Here is a 23,938-nt window from a genome sequence, read left to right as displayed (position 1 = left end):
CCTGGTCTGAAGAGAGACATTGGATTCTGATCTCATTGTACATGATAAAGCTATTTTTAGCCATCTCACCCCTTGTTTTTTCCTGTGAGACAGTCGTCAACAGGTTTACCACACCTATCAGCCAATCACCCATTCCCACCAGCCTTCTGAGTAATACCCCTTCCCACCCTCTCACTATATATAAGGGTCCGGTGACTTCTGTTTCAGTGTATCTGAAGAAGTGTGCATGCACAAGAAAGCTCATAACAAACTTAGTTGGTCTCTAAGGTGCTACTGGAAGGATTTTTTGTTTTGTTTTTTGTTTAGATTTTAAAAGATAGCCTTAAATAACACATCTTTTTAAATGATCTGGGTTTCAATTGGTATCTATAGTTTCATAGTTAGAAGCATTTAAATACATGATTTGGGGAAAAATCTTGCCCTTTGTTTTCTTATTGTTGGGTACAATCTCTCTAAGGTGAAGCATTTTTTAAGTCCCATTTATTTGTTGGCATGTAGCAAATGTGGGTCAAACCACATGTGATGCCAAACATATCTTTGAATTTTGTGACTGAGGTTCTCCTCCTCTCTCTCTTTTTTAAAAAAACAGCAACCTAACAGCAGCTGCAAGGAGGAACAGATTCAGATCAAAGACGCTAGCACAGGGTGTTTCTCTTTCGAAAATGCTCCCCCAAAGCTGGGGGTGAAATGGCAGCTTTTTGGGATCTTTCAGCAGGAAGTGGATGCATAGGGAAAGGGCTAAACCCGCCCCCGCCCCTTGTGCTGCTGTGCTGATCTAGGTCACCCTCCCCATCCCTGTTGCTGCTTTTAGTTAAAGAGAGAGAGGTGGAAAGAAACACATTTAGCATAATTTGTCATTTGACCCTAAATATTAGACAGAGAAGGCTGAGCTAGGAGATTGGTTCTCTCTGATGTGCTAGTTTTCTGTGGGAAAAGATATATATATATATATATATATATATATATATATATATATATATGAAAACATGGGATAACCTGCAGGGGAGAAATTTAGTTCAGTTTGCATTTAAAAGCAACCCCACCAAATTCATGCATTGCGAAACAATATACCAACCGGAACACAGCAATCTGTTGAAATTTGCACATTTCTGAATTTTGCAACCATTTGTTGTGTACAGAAATGCACGTGCTGGGGGAAGAGTGTGCATGAAAATCCATATATTGTTTTAAAAAACAGCACAGAGAAATGCAAAAAGGTGTGTACCTGGCAAAATTGCACACAAACATGTGTATATTAGGAAAATTCGCACTAAAATGCTGGTACGTTTTCATGAGAACTTTAAAAAAAGAAAAAGAGGCACCCTCAAACTAATGGGAAAATGTGAAGCACTGAACCTGACACTGGAAAAATGACAAACTTTGAGAAACCATCCCTAGTCTGAAGTAGTACAGTCCATAAACAGGTTGACCCACATTGTGACTATTAAAGGTAAAGGTAAAGGGTCCCCTGACCATTAGGTCCAGTCACGGACGACTCTAGGGTTGCGGCACTCATCTCGCTTTATCGGCCGAGGGAGCCGGCATACAGCTTCTGGGTCATGTGGCCAGCATGACTAAGCCGCTTCTGGCGAACCAGAGCAGCGCACGGAAACGTCGTTTACCTTCCCGCCGGAGCGGTACCTATTTATCTACTTGCACTTTGACGTGCTTTTCAACTGCTAGGTTGGCAGGAGCAGGGACCGAGCAACGGAAGCTCACCCCGTCGCTGGGATTCGAATTGCTGACCTTCTGATCGGCAAGTCCTAGGCTCTGTGGTTTAACCCACAGTGCCACCTGCCTCCCTTATTGTGTTCTATTAGGCTTGCTATATTTCAACAAGTGAAAATCCAGACACAAAAGTTATTAAGCTTTTAGGGGGTTGATCAGCTCCCCCCCCAAAAAAATCAAATATCCCCCCCCATGAGGTTTTGGAGCTCTTTTTTAGGAATTGTGGCAAAAAAAACAACCCCACTTTACGGACATTTAAACCAGCTTTTGAAAATTCTACCCAGACACTATTTTTCACGAACGAATCCCAGCTATGTCCAGGAAATTATTGACATGGCAGCCCAATCTATGCATAGTCATAATTCTTCATTTTTTGCATATTTGCATATGCATGTTCCATTCCCCTTCCCCTTTCCGCTCTCCAGCGTGTTGCACATTTTACTCACCCCTTAACGTTTTAATCTGTTTCTGCTCTTTCAGGCCATCCGTTGCACTCTGGTAAGCTGCAGCTGCCAGTGCTTCAAACCTGGGAAAATAAACCAGAGGCAATGTGACCAGTGTCGGCATGGATGGGTAGCACATGGTAATAAACCTCAAAGAATTTTAAAAGAAAATAAAAAATCCTTGCCTTACCAAGTAGCCTCCAGCTGTCTAAGTACAGTTTTCAGTTTATTAACGGAGACATTGCAAAGTCACAAATAACAAAACTCAGAAATTGCTAATTGTCTATAGAGTCATATTCAGCTCAGCTTTGGGATAGTAAAGCACTTCTTTGGTGCAATCCATAACTAGTATGAATTCCTACGTAACTAATAGCAATTTGCTTTACAAGAGGATTACATAATTCTGAATGTTCAGAACACGATTTAGGCTAAACTGGGGACAGTTTACAGGGAACCAGGCAGAGGGCCTTCTTGGTATTGGCACCCACCCTGTGGAATGCTCTCCTATCATATGTCAAGGAGATAAGCAACAATACAACCTTTAGAAGACACCTGAAGGCAGCTCTGTATAGGGAAGTTTTTGATGTTTAATATTTTAGTATGTTTTTTGTAGGTGCTGCCCCAGAGTGGCTGGGGCAACCCAGTCGAATGGGCAGGGTAAAAATATGGTGATGATTATTACAGTCAACATGGTGCCTTCCAGGTGGAGAAATGAGAAATGGGGCGAACCAAAGTTCACAGCCCCATCCATCCCTAGCCTAGCCAACCTAGCAAAGGGATCATGCGCCAAACCAGAAATTTGACCCAACCCCTCCCCAAGTTTAAATAATTGAGAAATACTGCTCAAGTTCAAACCCCTAGTACCCCAATGGTGTTCTTTTTGTCTAATTGTCTCATACCCATTTATGCATAAGTAGTCACTCGCCTTTTGTTTTCCTTTTCTTTTCAGCCTTAAGTAAGCTAAGGATCCCTAACCTATACCCAACAAGCCAAGTGGAAATAGTCCAGTCTAATGTGGTATTTGATATAAGCAGCCTCATGCTGTATGGAACTCAAGCAGTTCCTGTCCGTCTCAAAATTCTCTTAGATCGGCTTTTCAGTGTCCTGAAGCAAGAAGAAGTCATTCATATCCTCCATGCTCTGGACTGGACACTTCAAGACTACATTCGTGGATATGTCTTACAGGTACATCTCTAGGTCTTCGCTCCCTCTAGGAGGGTGACAAGAGAATCGGGGCCGAAATGAGGCCGAGAAACCAGTGGTCTGCGTGTTTGTGGGCACCCCAACATCTGAAGAAGTGCAAAGAATTTTTAAGAAAAGCTTTCTGCAAGCTTTGTTTACTGAGAAGTTTGAATGTTTGTGAACGTTCTGCTGGCATCCCAGTTGCATCAGAACTTGAAGCTGCACTAGCACCCTTATAACGCAGACATTCACCATAAATTTATCCATTTCAGTTCTGCCATTTTGAACTTTTCCAGCATCATCAGTACACCGGGGCAGACGTTAGCTCCTTATGTTTACACAAATGCTGCTCCTCTGTTGGCATTCTTGTTCCAATGTAAAGTAGCATTATGATTTATGTTATGGCACGAATAAATATTTCATGGCACTTGATAATTTTGCTTTTTAGTGTTAGGATTAAAAAATATGGGCTCAATTACCTTGAACCTTTTTTGCATGAAAAATTGATGATGATACATTCTTCATCATCTTAGAGAAGTCTTGTGTGCCCAGTGAAAACCCTCAGTAGGCCATCAAATACATGTTCTGTGATAAAATATTTATTACAGATATTGGGGAAAGTTAGGTATGGCTGGAGTTTGAAAGAACTTGCAACACTCTAGTGTAATTACAGCTGTGCTCTGTAAACACTGGCGAAGGATCGATGCAGGTTCATTTGTTCTCTGATCTTAGTAGCTTGGAAGATTATTAAACTTGCAGTGGAAGAATACTTGACTTAAATGTGGAGCTAAATCTTCTTCTGATTGTTCCATCTCTCTCTCTCCATTCGTACATGTTGTTTCGCCGGTACACGTCTTAATTTTTTTCTGGGGAGATTGCAAAATACTTTCTAATCATCGGTGCTGTGTTAGAAAGAACAAATGTTGGGGTGATTGAAATCCAAGAATAATATATATCACAGAATTGCCAAAATAAGCTGCCCTCAGCCTTAGCAAATTGTGTGGATTTGGCTAGACCTGGTCCTGAATGGGGTAACTGTGCTCCTGAAGGACCAGTGCGCAGCCTGGGAGGTGACCCGGAAACTACAACTAATCCAGAATGCAGCAGCTAGACTGGTGACTGGGAGCGACCACCAAGACCATATAACACCAGTCTTGAAAGACCTACACTGGCTCCCAGTACGTTTCCAAGCACAATTCAAAGTGTTGGTGCTGACCTTTAAAGCCCTAAATGGCCTTGGTCCAGTATACCTGAAGGAGCGTCTCCACCTCCATCGTTCTGCCTGGACACTGAGGTCCAGCGCCGAGGGCCTTCTGGTGGTTCCCTCCCTGCGAGAAGCCAAGTTACAGGGAAGCAGGCAGAGGGCCTTCTTAGTAGTGGCACCCGCCCTGTGGAACGCCCTCCCACCAGATGTCAAAGAGAAAAATAACTACCAAACTTTTAGAAGACATCTAAAGGCAGCCCTGTTTAGGGATCCATTCCGGAGCCTCGTTTGCATCCTGAAGTGAACACAAACCGTGTCTGCGTGCGCACGGGTCGCAATTTGCCACTTCCACGCATGCGCCTGACGTCATTTTGAGCGTCTGCGCATGCGCAAGTGGCAAAACCTGGAAGTAACATGCTCCGTTACTTCCGGGTCGCTGCAGAGCGCGACCCGAAAATGCTTAACCCAAAGCTACTTCAACTCGAGGTATGACTGTGTTATTATATAGCCCTTTCAAACTCCCATTGAAGCAAGGGACAAGGCAGACACAGTTCCCCTAGCCTGCTCCCTCTGTGGTTATCATGGTGCATGGAGCATCTTTCACCTGTTCTGGCAAGCAGGATCCCAGGTGTGTTGCACTGCAAGTGAGTGGGACGAGTGTCAGGACATCAGAAGGAGTGGGTGAGTGGAGCATGTCTGTCTTGTCTCCTTTTTTACTGGGAGGTGGAGAAGGCCATGCAGAGTAGCAACTTTAGCACACAGGAACATAGGGAGCTGATTCAGAATGTTGGTCTGTCTAGTTCAATATTGGGTTTCAGGCATGGCTCTTTTCTGGCCACACTTGGGGACACCGGGGATTGAACCTGGGACTTGAATCTGAATGCAAAGCAGATTATCTGCCACTGAGCTATGGCCCTTCCACTTTGCAAGTTAAACATAAGCATCTCAAGGGGAGGTAGGCAACGTTGTGCTTTCAAATACCATTGGGTTACAAACCTCATCAGCTCCAGCCAGTATGACCAATGGTCAAGGATTATGAGAGTTGACAGTCCAACAATATCTATGTTAGCTGCCCCTGCACTGAAGCATCCATCTGAATTTGATGTTGGTGTGTTCCTCTTTTACGTACAGTGTTGCCTGTTGTCTTTTTAAGGATGCTGCAGGAAAGGTCCTGGACCACTGGAGTATCATGACCAGTGAAGAAGAACTGGCTACTTTGCAGCAATTTCTGCGCTTTGGCGAGACCAAGTCCATTGTGGAGTTAATGGCGATTCAGGAGAAAGAAGGGCAGTCTATCATCATCCCCACAACCGCAGCCAATATGGATATTAGGGCATTCATTGAAAGCTGTAGTCAGAGGAGTGCAAGCCTCCCGGCTTCCTTGGACAAAATGAACCCTGTTAACATCCACCACTTTGAAAACGTTGTCAACAACATGGCCTTCATGTTGCCCTTTCAGTTTTTCAGTCCTGTTCCTCCGCCCCTCATAGGTTCACCCCCTGAGAGGCTTTTGATGGAGCAAAGTCAGGACTGCAGCAATGAACTCAAGCAAGATGTTCCTATGCAGTTTGCGGGAAACAGCTTCCTAACTTCCGAGTCTTCATTTCAAGGTGAAAAGGAGGTGGCCTCGACCAGCCCAGATATCGCTTTGAAGGATGACACTTCTCCATGCGATTTAAGTTCGCCCGGCAGCATCACAAAGCCTGAAATGAGCCAGCTCTCCCCAGAAAGTAAAACGAAATCTGTCGATAAAAACGGCTTCGCCACGAGGAGAGGGCGTGTTTTTTGTACAGCGTGCGAGAAGACCTTTTACGACAAAGGGACTCTGAAGATCCACTACAACGCTGTCCACCTGAAGATCAAACATAAATGTACCATTGAAGGATGCAACATGGTCTTTAGCTCCCTCCGGAGCCGAAATCGACACAGTGCCAACCCCAACCCTAGACTTCACATGCCAATGAACAGGAACAACCGGGATAAAGATCTGAGAAATGGGTTGGCCATCACCGGACTGGAAGAGAACAAACGGACGGACTTTAACGTTTTGCCTCCCGACAGTAGATCCGTTTCCAGCTACGGAAGCTCTTGCAGCGATTCAAAGACACAGCCAGGTTTTCACAGTACTGGCCAGAATGGCATTCTCTTTCCAAACTTGAGGACAGTGCAGCCAGTTCTTCCATTCTATCGCAGTCCGGTCACACCGGCTGAACTTGCAAATACTCCCGGCACCCTTCCTTCCCTACCTCTGGTTTCCTCGTCAGTCCCTGAGCCACTGGTTTCTAACGAATCGCCCTTTGACGTGCTGCCCAAGAAAAAATCCCGCAAGTCTAGCATGCCCATCAAGATAGAGACAGAAGCCATTGATACCCCTAGCGCAACTCACGAAGTTGCCAGCTCGGAAGACGACATGCCTCCGCGGCCGGTAAGTGACGGGCCTGTTGAGATGGGCGGTTCTAGGATAGAAAAAAACCCCAACCACCCAATGGAAAAGAAGTCCCATTCAGGTACATCACAGAAATCCATTTCTGAAGATGGAGGGCCGACATATTTTAAATCTATTGAGCCAAATAACACATGCGCCAACGCGGACGAGTTGCATCGCCCTGAGAAAACAGCTAAGCCCGAACAAGGCAAATTGTTAAAGGTAGTTTCTTGTGAAAATGCCTGCAAAGATTCAAACCAGCAGCGCGATGTGATCAAAGCAGTGACAGAACCCCATGGCTATCTTAAAGAGCAACTGAATTACAGGATCCCAATGAACGACTGCGCTGAATTGCAACACCACTTGCTGAGTAGGGGGGCGTTCGGCACACTGTCCGGTAGGAGTGTAGCCGTTCCTGGTTTCGAAGCTTTTAAAGATATAGATCGTGTCAGTCAACATGCGCCGCTAGGGCTTCAGAGGGAAGACAGCCGTTTCCATTGTGACATCTGTAAGAAGACCTTTAAAAACCCCTACAGTGTGAAAATGCATTTTAAAAACGTACACCTAAAAGAAATGCATATTTGCACCGTGGAGGGTTGCAGTGCTGCCTTTCCTTCTCGTAGAAGTCGAGACAGGTAAGAAAACAATGCACATAATTGCTCTATTTTTTCTTATTAAAAAAAATAAAATAGTCATACAATGGAGCCTAGTCGGAAATGCAAATAAGTTTTGAAGCATGTTTTTGTGGTGTGCCCCCTCACCCCATGTATCTTCCTCATGCATGTTCCATACCTTATTGGAGCACTGAAAATCCATGGGACAAAACCTTGCTTTTCCCCCGGGACAAGAAGGCATGGAATCAGTGGTTCCCAACCTTTTTTTGGCCATGCCCCACCTAAGCATCTCTAAAATCCTGATGCCCCACCCCGTGACATATAATTCTTTTTTTTTTTTCTTTCAAAAATGAACTCCTGTTCACGTGGAGGAAGCCTAAAAGGCCATTCACTGTTAATAACTCATTCTCAAATTGCCCCCCCCCCTTAAAAATCAACTTGCCCCCCCTGTGGGGCGTGTGCCCCACATTGGGAACCACGGCATTAAATGAAACCCTGTAAATCTCATTGCTAGTAGATAACAGTGGTTGAAAATAATTTTATTTGTGGGTTGTCGTTTTTAGAGATGCAATTTTTTGCACAGGCAGGATAACAAGGTCTTGCATTTAACTTGCCTTTTCAGATGTCTCCCTAAATTTTTAAAGCAAAATCTACAGTGGTATCATCTATCATCTATCATCTATCTATCTATCTATCTATCATCTATCTATCTATCTATCTATCTATCATCTATCTATATCTATCTATCATCTATCTATCTATCATCTATCTATCATCTATCTATCTATCTATCTATCTATCTATCTATCTATCATCTATCTATCTATCATCTATCTATCTATCATCTATCTATCTATCTATCTATCTATCATCTATCATCTATCATCTATCATCTATCTATCATCATCTATCTATCATCTATCTATATCACCTTCTGAACTGATGGCAGAAGACTTAGTTTTCTCTCCTCCATCAATCACACCATCTGTTCAGCCTACTCCCTTCCTGTCCCCCTCTGCTTTCCCCTCTGGGCAGATAAGAACATAAGAAGAGCCTGCTGGATCAGGCCAAGGGCTCGTCTGGTCCAGCGTGCTGTTCTCAAAGCAGCCAGGCAGGTGCCTATGGAAAGCCCACAAACAGGATCTGAGCGCATCGGCACCCTCCCCTGCTGCCGTTTCCAGCAATTGGTGTTCAGAAGCACACCACCTCCAACTGAATTCCAGACATTCGTTTTGTCCCTCTGGCTGGGAATGATGGGCGCTGAGAGTCAAACAGCATCTGGAGAGCCACACGTTCCCCGTCTGCTCTTCCCAGTACCGAAACCAGTCCTTTCAGGGAGCAGGTTCCAATTTGATCCCATGGCCAGCTGGGAAGTAGCTAACAAACAGGAAGAATTGTTGTGGACTATTTAAGGTCTGAGATTGCAGTCAGATAAGACTGTTCCTGTTCAGAAGCTGCTGACCCCAAATCTTGCTGCCTCCTGCTTCCACTTCCCCCCTTCTCCACTAGCAGTATGGGACACAGGTGGCACTGTGGTCTAAACCACTGAGCCTCTTGGGCTTGCTGATCAGAAGGTTGGCAGTTCGAATCCATGCGATGGGGTGAGCTCCCGTTGCTCTGTCCCAGCTCCTGCCAACCTAGCAGTTCAAATCCACACCAGTGCAAGTAAATATATAGGCACCACTGTGGCGGGAAGGTAAACGGCGTTTCCGTGCGCTCTGGCTTCCATCACGGTGTCCTGTTGCACCAGAAGCGGTTTAGTCCTGCTGGCCACATGACCCGGAAAGCTGTCTGTGGACAAACGCCGGTTCCCTCGGCCTGAAAGCGAGATGAGCACCACAACCCTATAGTCGCCTTTGACTGGACTTAACCATCCAGGGGTCCTTTACATTTACCTTTTACTAGCAGTATGTAGTGGCCACATTTGCCTTCCTGTGCCAGGCTGTGGAGACAGAACTAGGGAGAAGATGCAACAGGGCTGCTCTGCCTGGCTCACTGCCCTCGCCAGACCTCAGAACTAGCTGCTGCATCTGGCTGCTCTTCTTGAAAAACGTGACTAGCTATTCTGTCCTGGGAGAAAATGTGTTGTCTTACTTAAGGCTATGGCACCATTTGTTCATGGATATTAGGTGTGGGGAACCTTTGTTTCTCCAAATGTCTTGGAACTGCAACTCCCATTATCCTTGCCCATTGGCTGTGCTTGCTAGGGCTGATGGGAGTTGTAGTCAGTGACATCTAGAAGACCAAAAGTTCTCCACCACCTGATGTATCTTGTCCTTTTTTAATTTTTCCTGCTGTGGCTGTCTTGATCATCCTTAGCTGTTTATGGTACGGAGATCAACTAGACTGGATTTAAGATGGTTTTTTAAAAAATAATTTTATTTATTTCCTGTATTCTGTTCTTCATCGGAAGGTCTCAGGTCAGAAATGCATAAAATTAAAACCAATCATATTAAGAGAGGCCAACATAAATTCCATGCAAATGAAATAGCAGCAACAGAAAAAATCCAGTTGTAATGGTTCTAGGGGTTGCTCGTGCTCGAAGCGACGACGTAGAAAGAGGCCGAAGAGGGGGCCAGCACCAGCATATATCCCCAGGTCAGGCCCGCCCACTCTACGGGCGGCTCCAGGTGGGAGCCGCCTCCTGGGCGTGCGGCGCCGGCCAGGTGAGCCGGAAGGAGCAGGGGCTCCCGCCCCTGCGTGGGCGGGGTCGGAGCTCCCGTCCACAACCACTCCCCTCCCCTCTGGGGAGGAGAGTCTTTGCTCGTGCATAAATCGGCACCACACGTGGGTGGGTTGCCTGAGTGAACCCTTTCTGTCTGGACAGCCACTCGCCCGTGGCTGTCTCAATCACTGGCAGAATCCGTCAGTGGGCGTTTCTTGAACTTCTTCCAGCATAAAAGTTCTTTGATGCCTAGTCGCCGCCTACTTTCTCTGCGCGGAAGCCTTCTGCGCAGGGAGGGTGTGGGCATCGGAGGACCCGTGCTCTCCCCGCTGGTCCCCGGCGAGGAGTCTTGGAGCCACCTCGCCGATTCCCCCATCTGCCCCCCTTCTCCACTGGTGCTACGCTGATTTCCTTCCCCAGAAGATGTGCTGCTTCTCTCCCTCCCGGGACACTCTCCGGAATCCCTCTGGAGCCCTCCCTCTCCTTCTGGCTCCGATGGCAGTTCCCTGACACCAGTCCTCACCTCACCCTTCCCACAAGCCTGAACAAAGAGAAATGACTGCAGTGCCATGATGAGACACTCAGAGGGCAGGTCATCCTAGAGTCATAGCTATCAATATATTACATGCTCTTAGTTGCCTATTTAGTACCCTTATCCCAGGTGCACCCAAGGAATGTGTCTCTATCTCCTCACTATTGTTACATTGCTGTTACAGCATTCATCACTTGGGTGAGGGGTGGTATCCACACTGGGACAATGCTCACATTAAGAGTTTGTGCTCAAGCGTTGACTGTTGAGTTGCTTCTCCTCCTTGATTCTAACAGCATCCCTGATCTTCTTTCTCCAGACATAGCTCCAACCTAAACCTTCACCATAAGCTTTTGACCAAAGATCCCTTGGAAATCAAGAACCACCATTTCAATGCAACGTACCTCTTGAAGGACATGGCGAAAGAGATTTGTCCGGACGACTCTTTGATAGGACACGTTGGGCAGCAAACTTCGGTCATCTTCAAAGGGATGAACAGGACTGGCAGCCTGGTTTTCCCAATGAGCAAGATGGGAGAGGCCTGCCCCGAGAGCTACCAGTATGACCTGGTAAACGATGGGGCCGTTCTGGATTTAAGCACAACGTCCAGCATCAAGTCGGAGGGCAGTGCTCATTCCTCTTGGGATTCTGACGGAGACAATGAAGAAGGTCCTGGGGTTTTGGAGGACAGTGACGAAAGCTGTGAAAGTCCACCTTTGATCCCGAATGAAGACCTCTACCAAGACTGTTCTCTGATGGAGAAGACTAACGAGAGTTTCTCAAGCATACCTTCCAGTTTGCCAATAACCTGCCACATGTGCCAAAAAAGCTACAGTAATAAAGGAACTTTCAGGGCCCATTACAAAACAGTCCATCTCCGCCAGCTCCACCAATGCAAAGTCCCAGGTTGCAATACAATGTTTTCTTCTGTGCGCAGCAGAAACCGACACAGTCAAAACCCCAATTTACACAAGAGCTTGATCAGGTCAACAGGTAGCCCCCAGTAACATCTCGCTGTTGGGCAGCAGCTTCTGTTTGGTTAAGAGTCATCATTTCAACTTTAAAAAGAAAAGTGTAAGAGTGAGGTTTCCCTTTGTTTTGTTTTCTTCCAGGGTGCTTTCTTCCACAGTGCACACTGAAAACACAGGGCCACGTTCTGCTTCCGTTTACACAGTATGTGTTTTCACCGAGCAAAATAGGGCACACCGACAACACTAGCCTGAGTTTTTCACTTAGATGTAGATACACACTTAAAAAAAAGAGAGGATCAGGAGACATAATAAAGGTACTCTTGATGGTTTGCAATATGAGACACAGTGAAGACACTATTCCAATGTTTCGTTTACATGATCAATGTGGAGGGATGGGTGGGAACTGCTGGGTGAGCCCATTGGTTGAACTGGAGGGATTTTAACGCTGTCGTTTCTATCCTGAGATCAAGGATCGGGAACCTGTGGCCCTCCAGATGCTGTTAAACTCCAACTCCCATAATTCCCTGAGGCTGATGGGAGTTTGAAGTGCCACAACATCTTGAGAGACATACATGTTCCCCACTTAGCCCATGCCATAATGCCATGATGGGGCTTTTTCCACGCCTCTGTCTAACATCGTAGTGTGAAGGCTGGGCTACACATTACAAAAGAAAACACAAAGCTGTTTTTGAAAATGGGAGCGCCATGTTCAGTTTTCCCTTTCTCTCCCCAATGAGTAATAAAAAAAATTACCCCAGGGATGATGAACCTTTGACGCTCAAGATGTGATTAGACTGCAACTTGCATCATACCTGGCTATTGGCCATGCTGGTAGGACTGATGGGAGTTGGAGTCCACAACATCTGGAAGTCCACGCGTTCCTCTCTTTATCCATGTCATAATGTCATTCTGTTGCATTTTCAACACCTCTTCCCAGTGGCAACCAAGGGGATATGGAGGGGAAACTAAATGCACGGACGTCATTTTCAGCAACAGCGCCATGCTTGTTTAACACGCACCTCTGCTCCGAGGCTGACTTTGCAGTATTAAATAAATGTGGTGTTTCCCATGTAATTTATTATTGAATGCCAGAAACTAAAATAGAGGTTTTAGGAAAATGTAGCATATGATTCTGGAGTTCTTGATTTCAGGAGCTATTTTACTTGAAGACATATTGTAGGGTTTTCTTCCACTGTGGGTTGTCCATTATTTTTAGAACATTTGAAGAAAGGAAAAGAACAAAAGGTCCCAGTTCTAGAAAAGACATGTAAAATTCTTGTCTAAATGAATGATGAGGCTGGCTCCAAGATGGATCTGTAAACTTCCAGACGCCAGAAGCCACTCAGCGGTTCATGGGTCTGTCTTAACTTTGGGAGCCTCTGAAATGCATCGGTTTGTACAGCCTAACGTGTCATAACATGCTTCCAAAGATTTTTGAACCACATACAGGACATTTTATAAATGCAGTGTGTATTTTTATTGCACTTTTTGATGGCTACATTGGGTATTCGGGAGGGGGGTGTTACTCAGCACTGTCCAGCATTTTACAGGAAACAGCATGAGATTGGGGAAACTAAGTCATTATGTTTTGTTGATGTAGTTGTTTGCCACCAAGGGGAGAATGCTGGTCTTTGTTGCAACATAAAGAAGAGTAATCCATTTAGCTTTGTTGACACTCTCTTTTATATTAAAGCATTGCTTAGTATAAATATAATAACTTTGTTCAATATCCTTGTCACTGTACGTACCAGTATTCTGCATTATGTTCTGTGCACTTAATTTGATTGGTCTTACGTTGTATTTAAAAAAAACACCACTTTTAAAATATTTAATTTGTAATCATGTCATAGCATTGCTGTGTTTGTGTACATGGTGTGCTAATGTCTTTGATGAAATCATTTTGAATAGCTTAGGGGGGTAATACTTATTTTTATTGACTAAGCCTTTCAAATTATTTTTCCCCATTCAATCCAGTTTTGATCTGTTGTGGTACCCAGGCATGACACTGACTGCACATTTTGTACATATGATGCCGAAGTGTTTTAAGAGTATTTTGTGGTTTCTACGATGTTCCTCTCCCCCCGGAGTTTGCAGCTTACCTACATTTTAGTCTTGATGCTTTATTGGCTAGCTGGTGACTGAAAACTTTAGATTGAAATCTTGGGCTTAGTATGTAGGGTGAATAGTAAAAACTGTCCATGGGTCTCCATGTTTAATTTATTCTACACAAAAAGGTTTGTAGCACAATTTCATATCACAGAGTAGATTGGTGATGTGTGTTGCTCTGATGTGCCACATTTGATGGACACAGTTTGATGTGCTGGAATTCAGGCTGAGATCACTCCTGGTTCAGTTTTTATACACAGTAAACTAGTTTTCGGATTTACAGCTGATGCGGATCTTCAACTGATTTAAAACGGAGGATTCTAGCTATGCATAGCCATCAGAATTCTGAATTTCCCATGTCAAAGTGCTGGCTGGCGGTTTCAGATATATATGGGACCATTCAGATAACCAGCTGCCGCTTCCGCAAGAGAACTTGGGTTGATTCTTATCTGGATTCCAACTTTGCAAAATGGGTTTGTGCACTGATTTCTCAAGAGCAAAATAGAGAGAGAAGGAGAGAGGGAGAGGAGGGTTGTTTGTGCAGCTGGCACAATACCCTTGGATGTGCGTATGGGTGTGTTGGGTGTGTTAGCAGTGCAGTTTTTGCAGCAACATGAATACTTACGTAAGGGAGAGCAGGGAATAAACCACGACATGGTGGCAAAGCAGAGGGAAATAGAATGTTGTGAAAGTGGCTTACCATTAGATTTACTAAGGTTGAGACTTCCCAAATAAAAGCAACTCTATTAAACAAAACAGAAAACGGAGTTAATGCTGTGTGTTTAGAGCCCCTACAAGAATTCCAAACCCACTGTGTGAAGTTAGAAAGATGGGGAAACAACCATTTTTTAGCTTTTCAGCATGGTCCAATCTGATGTGGTGGTGCAGCTAGAGTAGACAATTGATCAGCCTGACACTGGAGCTGTTTCCAAATGCTCTGGGACATACCCAGATGATTGATCAGCCACAACAGGCTAAAAGCTCACCCACAGAGCGTTTTATTGTGTTTCTGGTTTGGCTTCACGGTGCAGCTTTTGGGTACAAGGGACAGCAGGTACCAGTAGATCAAGATACATTTCTATGAATGAGCCCTGGATGGAGTGGCCACTTTGAGGGTCCTGCAAACAGTATTCCCATGTGTGAGTTTCAAAGCAGGCCTGTTTGGCAGCCTACCAGAGACTCTGTAAACCTATCTTGCTGTTTTAGACTCTGTAAACCTATCTTGCTGTCTTTAAGCACTGAACCAGCTTAAGAGCTCCCCACCCTTTGGAGGGCCTACATTTTTTTGGTCCCCAGATGTGAACTTGCTGGGCTGAGTCTGGGAAGGCACAGTTTTGATTTCCCACAAAGCCTGAGAGTGACACGACTGGTGCCAGGTGAGCAGGTGGGTCAAGCACCCACAGCCTGGGCCCTGCTGACATTTGGTCACTGGCAGCTGCCTGACGATCCCAGGTGTTAATGCCAATCCTGGCCTATAAAGACCTGGCAAAGCTGGTGGACTGCATTCCGCTTAGTGGGTGAACCAGGAAGCTGAATGTACCCAGATTTTGCTAGCTCTTATAGCCTAGGAGGTTCAGTATTAGCACCTGGGGTGGGTGGGTGTGTGTGTGTGTGTGTGTGTGAGAGAGAGAGAGAGAGAGAGAGGTGCTTTAGCTTATACTCCGCGCTGCCACGTCCACAGCTATAAATGTCTCATGAGCAGTTTGACAGAAAGGTAGAGAGAGCAAATGGAAATGAGTGCATTTTTTTAGTGCTATGCCACGTTTTCCGCTAGATGGATGCAATAATGAAACTATTGCCCAGAAAACATTTGTGTCCGATGCTATTTTGCAGCAGAAATAAGACTACTTTTTTTCGCTTTTGCAACTCAACTGTGTCATTTACTTTTCACGTTGGAATACTTGTTTGGATAGAAAGTGGACTGTGGGGAGCCTGGGGTGGTATGCAATGCTAGTCCTACTCAGTGTAGACCCATTGGGGTTAATGGGCATGACTAACATAGGTTCGGTAATTTTAATGGATCTGTTCCAAGTAGGACATAGTTGAACACCACCCTTGGTCGCTATGAGGTGGTCAAAACCAACATGCTTCAGCCTTGATGCGGCTAGGTTGTGTCACCCTACTGAAGTCAGTATAACCGGGCGCAGGGTTGATGCCCATTAACAATATTTCCATTTATTTCAAGCTCTGTTTTGTTGTCATTGCTGTATAAATGTGCTTGCTTAATCTTAATAAGATTTGGGGTTTTGTTTTTGTTTTTATAAAAAAAATGAAAAAAGCCTTTGTCGTAAATGAAAGTTGTAATGCCCAATTCTTTAGGTTTGTTTTTTCACTGTTCCCCTGAAAGTAATACCATTTTGTATTTTCTTCAGAATTTTCTATGTGTTAATAAAAAATATACAATAATTTTCTTCTGAGTGGATCCAGGCAAAACTCCCCTGAGGATTCGGTTTCTGGAATTGGCACTCTGGATATGTGATGCTGTTAGCTTTTAAGCGTAAGAGGTTGCACGGCACCAGCTGGAGAAGGTCAAAGGTCACCCTAATCACAATATTTGGCTGCCAACATCAGCCAGCCAGATGTTCCCCAAAGCTCACAACTGGGGCAGTGTTTGCTACATAAAGGCATAGTGCCTCTTGACATGAAAGGTCTATTGAGCTACACTGGCCAATAAGCCATTGATGGGTATCACCACCAAAATGTTGCCATATATATATCACACGTGTAACCTTAGTGGGCATCGCCAACTTTTGAGATCAAGAATTCTAGAAGTTGCCTAGATTACAGTGTGGTAGAATCATGATCCCAGAATAGAGCAGTAACTCAGTCAGAGACTTGAAGGCCAGTGGTGACAACAGAGATGTTTCTGGGCCTGAGCATCACTATTGATCCCCGGCAGGGTTTCCCAAACTTGGGTCGCCATCTGTTTTTGGACTACAGCTCCCATCATCCCTGACCACTGGTCCTGCAAGCAAGGGATGATGGTCATTGTAGTTCAAAAACAGTTGGAGACCCAAGTTTGGGACGTCATGATCCAGAGATTCTCTGAGCCCAAGATACCAAGGCTGGACTGCAGTGTTTGGTTTGGATATGGGAATCTTAGATTTATGTCTTCTCTCAGGCTCCATCTGCACCATACATTTAAAGTCCTGTTGTACCACTTCAACAGTCATGGCTTCCCCCAAAGAATCCTGGGAGCTGTAGTTCATTAAAGCTGCTGAGAGTTGTTATTTTCCTCCTGGAGCTGCAGTTCCTAGTGGTGAGGGACGTGGGTGGCGCTGTGGTCTAAACCACTGAGCCTCTTGGGCTTGCCGATCGGAAGGTTGGCCATTTGAATCCCCACAACAGAGTGAGCTCCCATTGCTCTGTCCCAGCTCCTGCCAACCTAGCAGTTCGAAAGCACACCAGTACGAGTAGATAAATAGGTACCGCTGTGGCGGGAAGGTAAACGGTGTTTCTGTGTGCTCTGACTTCCATCATGGTGTCACGTTTTGCCAGAAGCGGTTTATTCCTGCTGGCCACATGACCCGGAAAGCTTTCTGCAGACAAACGCCGGCTTCCTTGGCCTGAAGCGGGATGAGCACCGCACCCCATAGTCACCTTTGACTGGACTCAACTGTCCGGAGGTCATTTACCGTTACCTTACCCTAGAGTGGTTTTGACAGTCAACCCCTCTTGCCAGGGAACTCTGGGAATTGTAGTTCTGTGAGGGGAATAGGGGCCTCTTAGCCACTCTCAACACTCTTGTGGAAAGAGTTTAATAAAATTATTCAAGCTTTCGTTGCTTCTGCTGCAGCAGACTAATGCACCTCTAACCTCCGTAATTTAATAGCTGCTTCTCCTTCCAATCTTCCAAGCAGTCGTCTGTTTGCTTATTTCTTTTACATAACCCCACACTCCCTAGCAATCATAATAGCTAACCCACAGGTATTTCACACATGGAAGTGAGAGGCTTAACTGATGCACAAAGAGAAGGGCCGCCCTGGTTTCTGCCTCCACATCAAAGGAAGAATCCCAAGGCAGACAGATAAAAGAGTTTAGCTCAAGATATGAAATGTCTCTGCAAGTGAAGCTATGCCAAAAAGAGAGAAACTTTCCCATTTTTATTTTAAGACTGCCATTCTCTCAGGTGCTAGAATATGGAGCCTGGAGGGACCCAATAGAATCTGGAAGATCATCCATGCTGTTTTCCTTTCTTTGTCCAATCTTATGGCATCTGATTATGAGGGAATCTTATTGAATTCGGCCTACTCACAGGTAGGATTAGGAGAATCTGTCAATTTAAGGTTCTCTTTGTTTCTGATTTTTCCAATCTTAAATTCAGTTCTCCCCATTTCTGCCTCCGACTGAGAATTTTTAAGGGGGAAAAAGCCTAATGAAAATCAGCATTTCAGAGCTAATTTTTCCAAATATACAGACGTTTGTATGCAATTTTGCCTCATATACACATTTTTTTGCAACACAATTTCCCCTTAATGAAATGCATTTTTAATGCTATTTTCACCCATGCATGCATTTTTACTCACATTTTACACCAGTAGGTGTATTTTTGGACACATTGCTTTTCTGGAGAACTGTACTGCAAAATTCTGAGAAGTGAATTTCAAAGGATGGCTTTGTTTCATTTTGCATATGGTTTCGAAAAGTGCAGGCTTGGTAAGGTTGCCTTTGAATGCAAACTGAATCAACTTGCTCCTTTGATCTTAATTATAAGAAAAGATTACTTTGTTGCTGAAGATAAACAAATATGGACAGTTAATCAAGTTAAGCCAGGGATTGCCAATCCATGAAGGCTTTCAGTGGTGTCCCTGGGCAGGTGCTCCAGACTCGAGTTTTCATTTTTTTTTTTTTTTAAATGTAAGTCTCTAGCCCTCCAAGAAAAATGGTTATGGGCCAAAATGTGTAAGTGCCTTCTAAGCGATTTATGTGAAATGGAGAGTGAGTGTGGGTTTTCCCTAGTACAGTCACACCTGGGTTCACAAACGCCTCCGTTTTGGAATGTTTTGGCTCCTGAATGCCGAAAACCCGGATGTGTTCCAGTTTTTGAACATTTTTTGGAAGCCGAACGTCCGACGCGGCTTCCGCTTGAGTGCAGGAAGCTCCTGCAGCTAATCAGAAGCCGCCCCTTGGTTGTCAAACATTTTGGAAGCTGAAAGGGCTTCCAGAACGGATTATGTTCGACAACTGAGGTTTGACTGTACTAAGGAATGCTCTCTGTTGCTATTAAACAGCAACTGTATGTGTGTGTGTGTGTGTGTGTGTGTGTGTGTGTGTGTGTGTGTAAGCAATATTGTGCCATCTCCACAGTCAGAATCAGCAAGACATAGCTGACTTCCCATGGCAAGCATAATGTGGTAAGGGTGGCTATTTATTTCATTTTGTGTTATGCCACACACCCCACCCATAGCTGCTATTTTGTAACTTCCAAAATTCAAAATGTGCCCACTGCTCCAAAAAGCTTGGCAACCTTTGAGTTAACCAACAGATTAAACAACCGAACCTCAAATTGCTTTATCAGGGGCAACCAATTATAAAGTGCTGAAGAGGACACACTTCAGTTGGTGGATCTGCAAGTTTGTTTGTGTGTTTGTTGATCACACACACACACACACACACACACACACATATATATATATATGTCCAAGACCCTCAGAGGCAGCTGTAGCTTGGAAAAGATTGCACTGCACCCTGATTCATCCCCTGTGGGTCTCTGTCCCCCACCCCTCCTCCAAACCCTGAGGAGTCACCTCAGCTGCCAGACTCAGATGGCTGGTCCACAGACTCCTCAGAGACTCAAGAGGGCCCTGAGGAGAGAGAAAGAGCCACACCTAGAAACCTCATTAACTCGAAGGAGCCAGCAGCTGCCAAAGAACTGACCGGGAGGCAACCCTCACAGAACGAGACCATGAGTCACTGACCTGGGCCTGCTACAATACTCAGCCATTTGCTCCTCACTGAGACAACTTTAATGCCTGGACTCAGGAGCAGAAGCACTCTCCATGGTGCTGAACCCAAACCTTGCTCTCCTTCTAAGGTGCTGGCTTTGTCTGATCTGGCCACCTGGGGAACCTGAAACTACTGAGCCACCCTTCCTTGAGCCATCCCCTCTCCCAGTGCTTGGTGGGACTGGTAAAATGGAAAGCCTGGAGGCCAACAGTGGGCAATGGCAAAGCCAATGGCAGGCAGTGCCCACTAATTCTAGTTTTGTCTTCCTCACAGGATGTTGACTTATTCCAATTCAGATGCTTGGTCCACCTAGTTCAGTATTGTCTATATGGATTGACTCTCTAGTGTAGATCAGGCATAGGCAAACTCAGCCCTCCCGATGTTTTGGGACTACAACTCCCATCATCCCTAGCTAACAGGACCAGTGGTCAGGGATGATGGGAGTTGTAGTCCCAAAACATCTGGAGGGCCAAGTTTGCCTATGCCTGGTTTAAGGCAAGGGAGCATCCAATGCTGGGGATTGAACCTGGGACCTCCTGAATGGAAAGCGGCTGCTCTACCACTGAGCTATGGCCCTTCCCCTCCTCAATGTCGAGTTCTACGAGGGCAACGCTGAGACAAAGGAAGAGGAAACTGACCCTGACTCTAGATGGGTTGTAAGCAGAAATGCAGACAGGTGGAGGTTGGCTGAGGGTAGATTGAGGTTGGTGAGGCAGTGCTTCAAATGGACCAGGCTGCATTGTGAGCATCCCTATGCAACAAGACACAGCAGACAGTGGCTTTCAACCTCTCTGACTCTCAGTCACCTTGACTCACCAGGCAGGGATATGCTGGCGCTGGCAGTAAGGTAAAGGTAAAGGGACCCCTGACCATTAGGTCCAGTCGTGACCGACTCTGGGGTTGCGGCGCTCATCTCACTTTATTGGCCAAGGGAGCCGGCATACAGCTTCCGGGTCATGTGGCCAGCATGACTAAGCCGCTTCTGGCGAACCAGAGCAGCGCACGGAAACACCGTTTACCTTCCCGCCGGAGCGGTACCTATTTATTTATTTGCACTTTGACGTGCTTTCAAACTGCTAGGTTGGCAGGAGCAGGGACCGAGCAATGAGCACTCGCCCCGTCGCGGGGATTCGAACCACCGACCTTCTGATCGGCAAGTCCTAGGCTCTGTGGTTTAACCCACAGCGCCACCCACGTCCCTTCAGCGCTGGCAGTAGGTCCAACCAAAATGCTGCAGCTCAGCCAGGTGGTTGCATTTCAGCTCTCCTCCTTCTCCTCCACCTTCTCTCACAACAGGTCCACACGGAGCATATGTGGGGGAACACCTTTATAAATGCCCATGGAGTAACGTGGGCCACAAACAAATGTTTGGGATTTGTTTTGGGGTTGTTGTTGTTTTTTTTAAAAAAAACCTACTATTAGACAAAATTGCAAACTAGATGTCTCCTTTGGCCTAGCACCACAACCTCTTCCCCAAAAGACACAGTACAAATGGGGAGATCTTTCCGGAAAAACCACGTCAGCAAAGCCTATGGAAGAAAAAAATGCAGATAGCCTGTTAGCATCACAAAGTCACGCATCAAATATTCAAGTTATTCAGGACAAGCCATTTTTCTTCTTCTGTCTACCCCAGCTTTGACCCAGGCTGCCCTCAAACATACATCTCACACATGAATTAAAGTTTCAGTTCAGCCCATCCACCTGTTTTTCTAACTGTAAGCCATAGTACCTATGACTTTCCCCTGATTTCTCATTAAAACAGCAGGATGGAGCTCAGCTGAAACACCCTTAACAAGGGCAATGACTGCGGCCATACAGTCATACCTCAGGTTACAGACACTTCAGGTTGCGTTTTTTCAGGTTACGGACCGCCAAAACCCGGAAGTACCAGAACGGGTTACTTCTGGGTTTTAGCAGTCGTGCATGCGCAGAAGCGCTAAATCGTGCTTTGCACATGCGCAGAAGCGCTGAATCGCAACTCACGCATGCACAGATGTGCCGCTGCGGGTTGCAACTGCTGCAGGTTGCAAACGTGCATCCCACACAGATCACATTCGCAACCCAAGCGTTCACTGTATAATTCATCTTATGCATTTATTTGTTTTTATGCATAGTTCTAGCTTGTCTCTCACCCAGTGTTGCCAGACGAAGTGGCAATACGATTTCCAGAGTGGCAACACAATTCTTTCCCGTTAAAACACACTGCTGCTTCCCCCTTTTTATTTTCTTTTTTGAATGTATACAACAGCAAGCCTTTAAGCCCTCTGCCTACACACTTTCCCGCACACACAGAGAGCCAGTCATAGCGCATTCCTGGTGGAATTGCAACCCAGGTGTCTTGCTCCATGGATAGACATATATGATATGGATTCTCCATGTGCATTCAGTAACCGTTCACTCAAGTTATGGTCTATTAAGCTATTCCTGCTGTCATGCTCATACCTCAGATTAACATGCAACCAAACGCTTAAGTGGGAACATTATTTCTCGTTCCTCCCCCACAACTGCTTGTCCATTTCAGTTTCAACAGAATGCTGATAGATCAGAATGGGAGGGAGGGAAGGAGGGTTATGAGGAAGATTTCTAGCACACTACTTTACCTGTTTACTCACAAGGTGTCCCACTGTGTTCAGTGGTGCTTACTCCCAGGAAAGAGTGTATACGACTGCAGTCTTAAAACTAGTTTAATCGCAAAACAGGGTTCGTCTAAGCACGGCAGGCAATTGCACCTAAGTGTTCTGCTTCACGGTGCTTGATTTGTAAGCGCATAAGGACATAAGAAAGGGACATAAGATAAGGACATAAGAAAGGGACATGGGTGGCGCTGTGGGTTAAACCACGGAGCCTAGGACTTGCTGATCAGAATTGGTGGTTCGAATCCCCGTGACAGGGTGAGCTCCCGTTGTTGAGTCCCAGCTCCTGCCAACCTAACAGTTCGAAAGCACGTCAAAGTGCAAGTAGATAAATAGGTACTGCTCCGGCGGGAAGCGTTTCCGTGTGCTGCTCTGGTTCACCAGAAGTGGCTTAGTCATGCTGGCCACATGACCCGGAAGCTGTATGCTGGCTCCCTCGGCCAATAAAGCGAGATGAGCGCCACAACCCCAGAGTTGGCCACGACTGGACCTAATGGTCAGGGGTCCCTTTACCTTACCTTTAAGGACATAAGAAGCACTCTGCTGGCATAGCTGTCAACGTTTCCCTTTTTTAAAGGGAATTTCTGTCACGTGTAGACAAGAAGGAAATTATGAGCAATAAACTGACACGGGTCAGCTGTTGCAAAACCTTTTTAACTTGAGTAGCTATTGTGTGCATGTATCAAGGAAGACCAGAAAACTCACACATCAACATTTTTTTTTAATTGTAAACTTAAGAAAGTAGAGGTTCTCAGTCTATGTAGAATGTGCATTTTAACACAAAAGGCAAATAGCATGACTAAAATTCTATAATGAGATTCAGGAAATATTGCCGATGCAGTGTGAATGATTACAATAATATTAAAATTATTGCAAAAGTAAAATTATATATATATAATATGCAGCAGAACCGTCTAGCTGTGCCATTTGACCTAGACATGAAATTGAGAGTGACTGCTGGTGTATTGTGCCATCAAAACAAGCTGAAAACTATGAAATACACACCTGCAAACTCCTGAATTAATCATACTCACGCTTTGTATAACAGCTTTGGGGTGGGAAGGTTAAAGGTTAGAGCAGGACTATGACAGGTGGGAAGCACATGGACCCCGTACAAGCACTGAAAGAGTGGAAACGGCTCTCAAGTGCGTGACTCCATGAATGGAATTATTTCTCTCTTCCCCCCACCCCCTCTCCTTATGAAATGCTCCTTTCACAGCACATTCAGCAAAACTCCTGTGGGAAAATTATATTTAGTAGCATAAAATGTCGTGCTGAAACATGATTGCAGCCTGTGCTCAAAGATATCTTCTTTACCCAACCCACCCTACTCCAGCAATGAACTATGCTCCTAACCCTATGGACAAATCCATCTGTTTCAGTTTCTCAGCACTTTGCTTTGTTGTAAACAAAATCTGCCCTTTTTCCCTTATGGGGTATCCAAGAGCCCATATAGAGTCCTTACACGGGTTCCCTATTGGTAGGAGAAAAT

General features: G+C 45.4%; 1 protein-coding gene across 2 annotated transcripts in view; it reads left to right on the top strand.

Annotated features, from left to right (window-relative positions):
- BNC1 (basonuclin zinc finger protein 1) overlaps nt 1–13,121 on the top strand; it is a 32,513-nt gene extending 19,392 nt beyond the window's left edge. For both annotated transcript variants that reach the window (XM_083411937.1, XM_083411936.1), the window contains exons 2-5: nt 2,209–2,311; nt 3,121–3,356; nt 5,711–7,617; nt 11,110–13,121. In XM_083411937.1, coding sequence (XP_083268063.1) covers nt 3,210–3,356; nt 5,711–7,617; nt 11,110–11,797 — 2,742 coding nt within the window. In that variant the 5' untranslated portion in view covers nt 2,209–2,311; nt 3,121–3,209 and the 3' untranslated portion in view covers nt 11,798–13,121. The remainder of the gene's footprint in view (nt 1–2,208; nt 2,312–3,120; nt 3,357–5,710; nt 7,618–11,109) is intronic.
- The last annotated feature ends 10,817 nt before the right edge of the window (nt 13,122–23,938 follow it).

This window comes from Podarcis tiliguerta (assembly GCF_965153285.1).
Source record: "Podarcis tiliguerta genome assembly, chromosome: 14".
In the NCBI taxonomy this organism is placed as follows: Eukaryota; Metazoa; Chordata; class Lepidosauria; order Squamata; family Lacertidae; genus Podarcis; species Podarcis tiliguerta.
Note: the sequence above shows the minus strand (reverse complement) of the source record. Positions and strands in the feature narration are given on the sequence as shown.